This window comes from Rhipicephalus microplus, chromosome 10 (genome assembly GCF_043290135.1).
Source record: "Rhipicephalus microplus isolate Deutch F79 chromosome 10, USDA_Rmic, whole genome shotgun sequence".
NCBI lineage: Eukaryota > Metazoa > Arthropoda > Arachnida > Ixodida > Ixodidae > Rhipicephalus > Rhipicephalus microplus.
Genome location: NC_134709.1, coordinates 89,044,658 through 89,056,664, shown reverse-complemented (window position 1 = coordinate 89,056,664; position 12,007 = coordinate 89,044,658). Strand labels below are relative to the sequence as shown.

The following is a 12,007-nucleotide window of genomic DNA, read 5'->3' as shown; positions in this document are numbered from 1 at the left end:
ACGACATCCGAGCTGCCGATGCAACAAGGCGTTCCAACCACCTTGGTCAGCCCGAACAAGAGTTCTAGCAGTACTGTCAGTATCCACGTGTATCCCGCTCTGTCCGGAACGCAACAGTCAGCCTCACCCACCAGAGTTGTTACAGAGTTCACCGGACTGCTCCCTCGGGCTTGAAGATTTAAAGAGACTGTGGAACTCCGTCGGGACGTGATACAGCGAATTTGGACATTGTCTGTTTATTGGCTTCTTCAATTTTTTATAGGTTAAAAACGGTGCCATCTTTCGGGGGAGGGGGAATCATGTGAGGTATGAAGCGATGGTTGGTAGAAGCAGAGAAGGAAGAAGTGAGAACAGAATAAATATGGGGTATGAGCCAGTCCACGTCTCCCATTCCTCATAGCGTCACACACACACACACACACACACACACACACACACACACACACACACACACACACACACACACACACACACACACACACACACACACACACACACACACACACATATATATATATATATATATATATATATATATATATATATATATATATATATATATATATTGTACCAGAGCACAGTGGCACCAGCTCTGTGCCAGCGTGAAAGAAGACGTTGACGTCCGTGTGTGGCTCGTGCTTGCCAGGTTGCTGCCTGCCTGTACTAGCTTGTTGGGGCTGACGCTTCTTGTATAATACCAAGAGTTTTTCCCAGTTTCTCTGCCATTAAGCTCCGAGCTTTCATTTAGGAATGGTTTTACGTCACGCACAAAGTGCATGTATTGTCAGCACAGATACGTACGGACAGACAGGTTTGTGTGGGCAAAATTTAATCTTAAAATATTGAAAATAACCAACAATTAATGCCCTGCCTGCTGCACTGAAGTATTGCAGGCTACCGAATTAAAAAAAAATGAATAGGACAAGTTTTAAATGTTGATTTGAATAAGAGAGAAAAAAAAAAGGTAAGAAAAGTGTCACCACTTTGCCCACCACCTCAATGAAAAGGAGCTAAAACTCAGTAATATACTGCACGAAACAGACCAACCTCATATTCGGACTCAGCCCTGACTTACTACTAAATCTTGACCTACAAATAAAATTTGTCTTGCTTGTTTTTTTATCTTGCCTTTCATCTTCAACGCTGAATGGTCCCTCTACAGATATGTACAGCCACGGCAACGCCGCTGGCCTTGTCTGTGGCGTGACACCTTGCGACCGTTGCGGGTTGTGATGTGGCGTGCACAGGAGCATACGCGGCCTTACAGACATGCAGGCATGCTCTGCACGGGTGGCAAAGGTGGAAGGTGTGCTTGTTTAGCTGAAGATCAGCGCTCCCTCAGGGCGCTTACGTCACATCGAGTTCATAACATAAAGCGCATTTCGCCTGATAACACGCGCCTAAATCATCGATGCACGCTTTGTGGCTGTTTTGAGGCATGCGGTTATAAGATAATATGATAATGCCAACATCTGTGTAAACAAAATCAAGACGACCACAAAGAGCGCATCGTTTATGCAGGCGTGTCGAAACGCGATTCGTCTTATGAAAGGGATACGACGAAAGCACCCTGAACGAGCACGGATATTCGATTAAAAAAGCACACCTTCCAACATTGTCACCCGTGCATAGCAGGCCTACACGTTTTTTTAAGAGCACGAATGCTACTGCGCACGCAACGTCACAACTCGCAACGACCGCAAGGTGACGCGCCGCAGAGCAAAGCCGGCTGCTCACAGCGCCGCGGCTGTACAGTCAAGCACAAATATGCATGTACCGTCAGACACAGATGTGCATGCATTGTCAGTGCTTTCTTGGGTAGATGTGGCTAGCTGGTCCACTATCACATGGCTTTGGGTCTCGCGGTTCTCTGACACCCAGCAGACTACATCATGCTGTTTGGGAGCGCATAAGAGTGAGTGATTCGACAAATCTTTGTAGCTCCGCTCGTAGTGGACGGATTCTAAAGAAAAATTGCGGCAGTGAATCTGTGAGGCAGTAAGCTTCTTAAGTGAATCCAATGCATGGCTACCTAAAACAAAATGTCACAGCGCCTATTTAGCTCGTATTCATGGTTCACCCTGCATGGCGGTTACAGTACTTAAGCATGGCGATAAACTGACATCAGTACAAGCGATTTATAGCTTTTTAACACTGTTTTATTATCATATATGGTCTGTAATCGCCCCACGTTCTACTCGGGTGTGCGGAAACAAGCCACATAGATTAACAAAGTTGGGCTATTCAAATACAATACTTCGCCATCAAGCTAAGGCGTAAAGCTCATCATGAACAATTGAGCGCGGTCGTTCAAAAGCAGAGCACATGGTTGGGCTTGTATCTAATCTTCCTGAGCGCCGGCTCGCATATTCCGGCGATGAACCGAGGTGAACCGCAACACAGCACCATCGTGCCAGAGTTCGGTGGTGGAAGATGTTCGGTCATAACCTCCAGGTTTAAGGGACCTGGCACGTAATTCACCATTTCTCCGCTCGTAGGTGGCCTGCTCAGCACATGGCGTATGCTGCGTGTAGAGAACGAACCGCGCTGAAGAAAAAATGTGCTCGTGACAAAAACTATTTTCCCGTACATGAAGTCAAGTAGAGCATAATTTTCATTATCTCTTCAAGCTTTTCGCTGCGCCACGTATTGCGAACATAAATTATCATCTTGAACAGGCTCGTGTGCCTCTTCGTCCTCTTTATCCTCTGTATCTCTCTCGGGATATTTGTGCTTATTTGTTCGGTGTGGGATGTCATAACTTATGGACGAGGGAACGAATACTGAGAGAGAGAAAATTATTTAGGCCTTTGGTTAAGCCATGGGATGCGAAAAAACTACGCCTAGCTATGACGGCACTTCAGATAAATGTGGCGAGCTTAGTCAAACTAATTAAGCCTAGTCCTACTTAATAATGAAGGTGTACTAAAAGTCAATTAACGTAACGAGGACTAATTAAGTGATACTATTAAACTGCACGTCAAGGCTAATAAAGACATGGTTAATTTAGTTGAGACTAATTAGGCCAAGTCTAGCCTAACTTAGCAAAGCGAACGAATACTAGTACAAGCTATAAGTCGATTACGAAACTTCGCTGTTGACATGTCGCAATGCTAGTGCAAGCTGCATGCCCTTCTTTTTTTAAGTGCAAACTTGTTAGGTGGTAGATTTCGGGGGCGGTGGCGTCGTACGCGTAAAAAACCAGGCTGCGGCGAGCGTACAGAACGTGACTGTGGAATTAAGGTACGCGAGTCACATGCTGTTTTGTATGCGCCATTTTACGATAAGTGATGCTCGCTGGATCGTCGAAGGACAGCTGTTTCTGATATGGCGATTTCATCCTTTATCGAGGTTGCTTATCATCTTATGTCACCACATTTCTTTGTTACCTAGATATGAACGCATGCTCGTCGCTGTTATCTGTAGCAACAGAAGTGTAGCTCTGCTAAACACGTGAACGAAGGTCCAACTACCAGCCTTACCGAAGGAAACAGTTGAGAGAGCATGTGCAACGCAATAGAATGAATGAAAGAAAAAAACGAGAAGTATAGTACGCCAGGCACCCAGGCGCAAAATCTTGCTTGCCCCCATTCGCCCGATAGGGCAAGTGATCCTATGTATTTTTTTGCTCTCTTTCCAAACATACCCATCGCAAGCAACAACGTTCACACCCTGAATACGTCGTTCTGCTTCAAAGCTACGTACACCCACACGTCGTGACACCACACCGCAGATACTGCTCACAATCAGTCACCCTCATACACATGGCAAGGACGTGCCCACAGTAGGCTGAAGTTTCACACACAGAAGATACGTGGGATTCTGTTCTGCGTACCACCAACTCGGCACAGCAACGCCGGATAATCTAACGCGCATTGGAGGCCGCGGTGTCTTAAGGGATCCCCGCTGACCTCCTCTAACCAATGTGTGGGCCGGTCCCCTTTTTCGGGAGAAATAAGGTTTTGATCATCATGATATTCACATGCTGCTGTCCTAAAGTGAAATGCCATCAGGCGTTTTAGTGCGTACCGACCTGAAAGTACCATGGTGCTGGGCGTACTCCTCCAGTTCCCGGCGAGCGATGATATCTTGCTCGCTGGAGCTGACGTCGATCATCATGACCGTCGTCTGGTCTGCGTTGTCAGCGAGGAGGTGTCTCAGCAGTTGGAGCATTGGCGTAACGCCGCTCCCTGCGGCCACGAGCCCCAGTCGAGTGACGAGAGGCAGCCCACGTCCTTCGGCGGTGGCAAACTGGCCGCGCCCTTCGTACAGAAAACGACCTTTGGGTCCCTGGATCTGCAACCGTGGAGTAGTGCCTTATAAAAGTGTGAACATCAATTTTAATTATATGAACGACAAAGTGTAAAAATGTCTAACATGTGTTCATCGTTGCCTGTATCAATTTAAATAGAGTTGAGGTTTACTTCCACAACTTATAGAGGTTCTTTTCTCCCGACGAACTCGGGTCTTTTGTTTTACTTTCCACTGCTCAGTTATTTTTTGTTTAGGCTGCATATTTGTGAAGAATGGAATGCGGATGTGAATGCAACTGTGGTCGAGAGGCCTACCCAGACGACCGAAGCGTGGCATCTGATCTTTCTGTGAGAAACAAAGAGGGGGACCCGGACCCAATCCTCTGGCTGCGTTGAAGATCCAGGGATCAACTGAGTGAGCCACCACCCATGGCTTGTGCTCATGCCCGCCGCCCCTTCATCCTCCTTTATTTGCAACACACTCCCGCGGCTAGTAAACTCGTGGCAATGTTCTGGTGTACAGCGGGGAAAATTGAAGCGCACATTAGTGAGCAAGACGCGAATGATAGAAAGGGTGGGATTGTTGGACGGCGACGATGTGGGGGCTTTGAGGAGGCGGCGACGCTTGGGGAGGCGGTGGCTTGTCCTGCGGGGGAAGTCATCCGATTTCACTATGATGTGCAGAATACTTCGTGCTCATGCTGTTATCCATGTTGGTGTTATAATAGGGGCTCTTTCTGCGTCTCTTGTAGTAAGAAGAATCGGCTTTCGGTATGGTTTCGTGGACTCGCGAGGCTTCTTGATAATTTGTGTACATCTTCAGAGTCTTGTACACCAGCCGTTGTTGATATCGCTTCAGAAGACTTCGTAATAGCTGTGAAATCATGCGCTGCTTGACCACTTTGGTTGTCAGGTAGTCCTCAGCGGATGTGTCGCTCGCAGGTGCATCCAAGCTGGATGAAGACACCGAGGTGAATGACAATTTTTCTTCTTCCTTGTTCGACAAGGATGACGATGACGCCGAAGCATTCTGGTTCCGTCGGGCAGTGACGTCGCCAAGAGTAAAAATCTCGGCCGTGTTCGGAGGCAGTTGAGATTCGTCTACGTGCTCTGTGGCTGGTAGCTGATCAATGGCGTCTATCTCGGCATCGTGAGCGATGGTGCACTCGGGGCTCCCTTTGGCCATTGAACTCTCCACGGCGTGCTTTACGGGTGAATCCTCGCACTGAAGCGCCGTAGATCACGTGGAAAGTGACGGGTTTTTCAGCGTGTACCAAAAACTTACTGGTGTTGTAGTTGGCGTTGAAGTCATGACGCGCGTCGAAAGCGAAGTGACCGCCTGGGGTGACGAGGAGGCGAGATGAATCGTGAGGGTGGTTGAGGGCGAAGTCGCGGCTTCGTAAGCGAGAGAAGTCGAGAAGCCAGTCGAAGGCGAAGTTGCGGCCGGCTCCGGCGTTGAGGCGAGAGGGTTCAGGAGGCCGGTCGAGGGCGAAATCGCGGCCTGCGATGTGGACGCGGGAGCGGTCGAGAAGCCAGTCGAAATCGAAGTTGCGGCCCGTTGCGACCGAGTACCTTCGTTGTATGCGGATCACCACCGTCAACTTCCAACGATAACTGATCCGTTCGGAACTGTACTGCTAGCGAGGAGCTGTTCGATGCCCACTTACGAATCTCCATACCGGCGTCTGCTAGGATGGTCTTTGCTTCCGAGTAAATTTGTTGGGCTGTCTGCAGGTTTTCCGCCCCAATCACTAAATTGTCGACTTGAAATGACTGTCTGAGACACTCCAATGTTTCGGAGAATCGCTTTTTGAAGCGTCGGAAATGGTGATGCAAAGTCGCGGCGAGCAGGACTCGATTTGGCGCCGAAGGGCACGCAGGTCGTTCGTCAGTGAAGAATGGGTGGAAACGGGTCATGTTCTGTCGGAACATAATCGACCCATAGGAAGCGCAGTGGATCTCTATTGTCTGGGCGAATACAATAGTCTGAAGGTAGGCCTTCTTGATGTCAGCTACCATGATGATTGGATGCATTCTGAAGTTGTGTAGCAGCTTAAGGAAGTCGGCGTCCACCTTAGACCCCTTCATGACAACGTTGTTCGAGGTGGTTGATTGGGAGCGTGAGATGACGCGTCGAAGACGACACGCAGCTTGGTGGTGACAGCATCCCGACGAATACTCTATGATGCGGCATGTAGTACGTGTTGGGTTTGGGTGTGAGATCTCCGTCCGGAACTTGTTCCGCATGGTAGTCGTTGAAGTATGCCTTGATGGTGTCTTCATAACGAGCCAAAAAATCTGGTTGCTGACTAAAGCGGTGCAGCTGAATCAGGAGCTGCTGTTTGGCTAGGATATAGTTGCCCTGTTCATTGTCTAAACCAGGCCCCTGAATAAGGAGAGGAACTTTGTAGCTTTCTCCTACTTTGGAAATGGCCCTTTCGAATAGTTCCAGGGCCATGCTTTTGCCTTGGCTGCCGTCAGGATCATCCTGAATTCCGAGAGAGTCGAGTCGCCAGCAGTTAGTGACTCCCGCCTCCAAGGCAGCACCGCGTTCGGAGGTGTCTTCGATAGCAATAAAGAGGGAAGTTGCATGCTCGCCCGATCCTTGGGTTAGGTTGCGTAGAGAACCTTCAATGATCCATCCGAGCAGAGTTTCCACCGCGTTATCTGAGGAGTCAGATGTGTTGCAGATCCGGTTGCAACGTCCCAGTAGAAGTCCGATCCTATTAGTACACTCATGTCGTCCTCGCGGAGTGTCATTGCGTCTGGACGTGCATCGGCCGGGAGAACCCCTTTCCGTATCATCATGGTTACGAATTCGCCGTCAGATGGCGAATTTGTCACCAGGCTGATTTCTGGTATTGCCAGAGCTTCTATTGTTATCTTGTTGCTGCTGTGTTGACTCCGCAACGTCAACGCAACGCGCTGACAAGTGAAAGTCGTGGGCTGTTTCGTTTGCCCGAATGTAAGCAAGGTGAGGTGCTCAGTGCCTCGAACAGGACATTTCAAATCTTGAGCAATGTCCTGCCGAATGAACGAACGCTGGCTTCCTGTGTCGAGCAGCAATCGAACCATAGCTGTTTTTGCCGGTGCAAAAGCCCCCGCTCTACCAGTCTGCAGCACTACGGGCGTCAGCAGACCAGCGCCGGTATAGCTCTACCAGTCTGCAGCACTACGGGCGTCAACAGACCAGCGCCAGTATAGTTGAGACGGACGTCACCCGAGAAGGAGCGTTTGTGGACGCTGGTGCGGAATCTTGTCGCACCGACATGTTGTTGGCACGCTTTGAGTGGTTCGTTGTATTGTTAATGTCGCACAGAGATGTTAGATGCTTTCCCATGCATCGGCGGCATTGCAGGGTTTTGGCGGAGCGGCAATCATTGGCGAAATGGTTGCGTTTGCCGCAGCAAAAACATAGATTCTCTTCGTGAAGCCTCTTCCGCATATGTTCCCGAGGAAAATGTTGTAAGCAATCCTAAAGAGTGTGTTCTGGAGAGGTGCACAAGACGCAGGGGTGCGAATATGGGGGTCGAAGTTCAGCTGATGAGGCCACAGCGGAGGGCAAGGGTGGGGAACGGATCGGCAAGCTTTGCTGCGGAGGCCTCCGGCTTGTAGTAATATCGGTTGCTGGAGACCGCTTTCCTCCCGTGCCTCTACTTGTACTTTGATGAAGTTCAGGAGGTCTTTCACTTGTGACTGGGCTTCCTGCGACACTGTAGCGTTCTCAATTAGCATAGCTTTCTTTTGCCGTTGGCGATAGCGTATACTGAGGTCCGGAGGTAACGCTTTTAATAGAACACGCCACAGCACTGTAGCGTACTCGCTTATAGATACTCCGAGACCTTCCAGGGCGTTGATGCGGAATGTGGCTTTATCATGTAGATTTCTTAACAGAGTTACGCCTGCAGAACTTCGGACTGGTGCGATTAATAGCAAACTGTCGAGATGGTCGTCGACTAGCATGTCGCGACGACTGAAGCGGTTCGACAGAATCTGAATGGCGACGTCGTAGTTCGTTTCGGCCAGGCAAATACCTTAAATGGCTGCCTTCGCTGCCCCAGTCAGGTATGTCAATGGGTATTGAAATTCGTCAATTTTTGGTATCCAGTCGTTGTTGTGGATACTGGCTTGAAACTGGTCCCAAAAATTCTTGCCAGTCGCATCGTTTGCCTGAGAAACTCGGTATGTGCAGCTTGGGCAGTGCGAGGCGGGACGGCGTCGTGGGAGTTGGAAGGCAGGGCGAAGGTAAAGTTGCGGTTGGCTGCGATGTGCCTGCGATAGGGTCACTGAGTGGAGCGGTTGTAATGTAGACGTACGCGGTTGGGGTTGGCGACTGTGGCTCGATTGCGCGTTGAACCCTTGCTTTAGCGCAGATGACCCGATCTTCTTATTCACTTGCTGTAGTCAAGTCTGCCTCGAGGTCCTCACCATGTAGCGCAGCTAGAATATCATTGTCGAAGGTGATGAGGTAAGCTTCTTTCGCCACAATGATTTCGATGAGCTCCTGGAGCGTGAGCAGGGGTCATCGAGTCTGCCAGTAGGGTGTCGAGAGTCGATATTGCCTTGGTGATGGCTGTCCGGTAGAAGCCACGCTGTAATCAGAGTTGATCCATTGTCGAAGTCGAAGGCCAGACGACCGGGTGGGTTTCGGCACATGAACAAAGTGTGAGAAACAAAGAAGGGGACCCGGACCCGACCGTCTGGCTGCGTTGAAGGTCCAGGGATCAACTGAGTGAGCCAGCGCCCATGGCTCGTGCCCACGGCCCCTTCTTTCTCCTTTATTTGCAACACTTTCTGCGACTAACGAAACAGTCTGGCTCATTCACTTGGCAAAATACTTCGAAGGTGGCGAAAATGCCGCAAACTGCTAAATGTGTATTCAAGTATTCAAAAGTTGTGTTACGTCTGCTCATAGAGACATGCTTCATATTTGTCATGTATGTTTTGGGTGGTGTTTGGTGGTCAATGGCCTCATGGTTGGTGCATGGCCTGCCATGTTCGAAGACAGATGCGTCAGGAGGTCGATATTGCTGTCTGAGATGGGACGTAGGTTGTGGGGTCTGTACAATGTAGACATTTTATGCACGACTTTAGAATGAAAGGAGGCTCCTTATGAAATTTAAATCTCTTAGCAATAAGTCGGCCGGTCTGGCAGTCGTCATTAACGCCACGAGTAGGTTATGGTAGAATATGCGGAATTTAGTTGTCTTGAAAATGAAGATGGACTAGAAATGGAATCGGCAATGAAATTTGTCACCCGGCACTCAAAAGTCACTTCAAGCACAGGAAGTGTTATTAGCGTAGACAGGCATGACGCAGGTGAAACGTGACATCAAGAGGAAGCCACAATTTCGAACAGGAGTCTTCAAAACAGATAGAATAAAAAGCTGAACAGGTAATGCTTATATAATTATAAAGGACATTTTATCGACATGCTGACTTGTATACGTCATCTTAACTTAGTCTTGGTATAATAAAGGAAAACTGACCAACGAATACTTCACGAGAACGTAAAATGGGCCCCTGCTTCGTGTAATCAATTTCGTTTGTAATCTATTTCATTGTAATCAATCTCGGTCTCCAAGGTACAAAGCTGTCTAGCGTCGAAACTCGGTTGTACGGAAGCAGTAGGTGCTCTGAATTTATTGTTATAGCAATCATATGGCTCCCTCGACAGGTTTTTGCCGTCGCTGTGCCCATCATGCTCCGTATAAAGTATAAACTGATAAAACTCCATCGCGCATCATACGTCTACCAGCGGGTATTAGCGCGTGAGCGGGGGTGACGAACTCAGCCTAAGCATAGATCAAACAAGCCGGCCCATCTCCGTTGCTCAGAGGGCACATGCGATAGCATCATCCCGCTCGGGAGGCCTGCAATAAAAAAAAAACGAAACGCCCTGCCCGTCTTTAACGAACATGAAAAGCCGAGAATGAAGCGGTGGGGGGGGGATATCGCTCGCGCAGTAACTGTGATAATTATTTTAAGAACATGGTCGCCATTGCTGCACTATCTCGCTATTTCGCAGCCATCAGCGGGCGGTTCGTGTACGCTTCTACGTGCTGCGCTCTCAACGTGAAACGACTGTGCGAAAGGCATCACTGGAGCAGCCGTATTCTCTTACACCAGTGTTTCGTAGAGTTGCTTGAGGTAAGGTCCAAAATAGTGGGCTGCCATCCTCACTTCGTATAACATTATCATTTGCTGCTATCATAATCATTGCTTCCCCCCTTGCGGTGAAGCTGAGACGTTTTTTTTCTTTTTTTTAACAGCTCGTAGCTTTTACCAACGTTCTGCTCGAATACATCCACGAAGCTTGAGTAAGTACACGTACCTCTATTTTATCTCCCGGCTTGAAGCTGTCCAGGTACTGGCTCATAAGGCCCCCGTTTGGGTGCTTCCTGGACACGCCCGCTGGGTATATCTTGACCATAATGTCGAAGCTGTCGCGATGGTCAACGCAGCTGACGGGCGTGTACGGCCTCATCACCGTCCGGCCACCGATGCGCGCGTACAGCCGGATGTGCTCGCCCACGCGGAAGCCTAGTCTCTACGACGAGGAAGCCATGACGATAGCGACGGGTATGGTCCAAACGCTCTAGGTATTCTTGCACAGAACTTCAGCACTACAGAAATTGGAGTTTGTACTTTTACCCAGCCAATAATGATTTCCCACGACTCGATGCCATCCTAATCAGTAACAGTCTGAACACAAGTACGCGTTGTAGCGTGACAGCGCGTGAATTTTTGGTTGCTTTCTGACGCGGCGTCGCACCCTCTCCTGATTGAAAAGAGAGGGCGCGCAGATTCGCGTGGCCCAACGCCGACTAAATTTCAAGGCCGAAATGCTGCCGCAGTGACGTCAGGGGATGGGGGCTCAGTTACGCCGCGAATGCGGCGGATAGCCTGCGTTTCGTTCATGTTTTAGGAGAACCAACGCTCCCGCTCTCGCAGCTGCTGCGGCTTGGAATGGAATGAAAAAAACTTTATTTCGGTCCTGCAGGACGCGCATAGCGCGTAGCGGGCGTCTCCCACGTAGGGACCGACAGGGAGTACCTGGCGGCCGCTTCGTGGGCCTGCTGGACGGCCCATCGCTGGTCAGCGAGAAGTGAGCTCCTGAGGGACCTCTCCCACTTGCTTGAGGTAGAGTCGGGAGGAGTTGTTCTACACTCCCAGAGCATGTGTTCGAGTGTCGCTGTGTGTCCACATGATGGGCATGTGTCGCTGGGGTATGCATCGGGATAATAAACGTGAAGCGTGGCAAGGTTTGGGTACGTGTGTGTCTGTAATAGGCGTAGGGTTAATGCCTGCGGTCGGTTAAGTTTCGGATGTGGGGGTGGAAAAATGCGGCGTTCCAAGTAAAAGTGCTTTGTAATTTCATTGTACGTGATTGGTGCATCCCGATTGGTATCCAACCCAGCAAGATGAGGTTGCCCTGTGGCAGTGCGGTCGGTAAGTGCGCGCGCTGCATCATGGGCGATCTCGTTGAGGTTGGATAGGGCACCCGGCACCTGGCCGAGATGGGCGGGGAACCAGATGACAGTGTGGTGCTTCAGGGCACTCGGGTCCGCATTGCGCAGGATACGTAACGCCTGGTCGGAGATGACTCCGCGTTCGAAGGCTTTGATGGCCGGCCTGGAGTCGCTGTAGATGAATTCCCGTTTGCTGTCGAGCATAGCTATAGCTATAGTTACTTGCTCCGCTACTTCGGGGTTTCGGGTGAGGATTGTGGCTGAGTTAAGAGTCTGCTGCGC

At 49.7% G+C, this 12,007-nt stretch overlaps 1 protein-coding gene across 1 annotated transcript; it reads right to left on the bottom strand.

Moving 5' to 3' along the window:
- Nucleotides 1-2,143: 2,143 nt before the first annotated feature.
- Nucleotides 2,144-11,069, bottom strand: LOC142774473 (NADH-cytochrome b5 reductase 2-like). Its single transcript, XM_075874812.1, has 3 exons — nt 10,588-11,069; nt 4,034-4,296; nt 2,144-2,524 (listed from the first exon to the last, which is right to left on the bottom strand). The coding sequence occupies exons 1-3, from the start codon at nt 10,738-10,740 to the stop codon at nt 2,311-2,313; spliced, it is 630 nt and encodes a 209-aa protein (XP_075730927.1). The 5' UTR covers nt 10,741-11,069; the 3' UTR covers nt 2,144-2,310.
- Nucleotides 11,070-12,007: the final 938 nt, after the last annotated feature.

Excerpts from the sequence above, each read along its gene's own strand:
- LOC142774473 (XM_075874812.1), bottom strand. The coding sequence starts at position 10,740 with ATGAGGCCGTACACGCCCGTCAGCTGCGTTGACCATCGCGACAGCTTC. Across the intron at positions 4,297-10,587 it reads AGCCGGGAGATAAAATAGAG|ATCCAGGGACCCAAAGGTCG; the intron begins GTACGTGTACTT and ends CCACGGTTGCAG. Across the intron at positions 2,525-4,033 it reads CAGCACCATGGTACTTTCAG|CATACGCCATGTGCTGAGCA; the intron begins GTCGGTACGCAC and ends CTCTACACGCAG.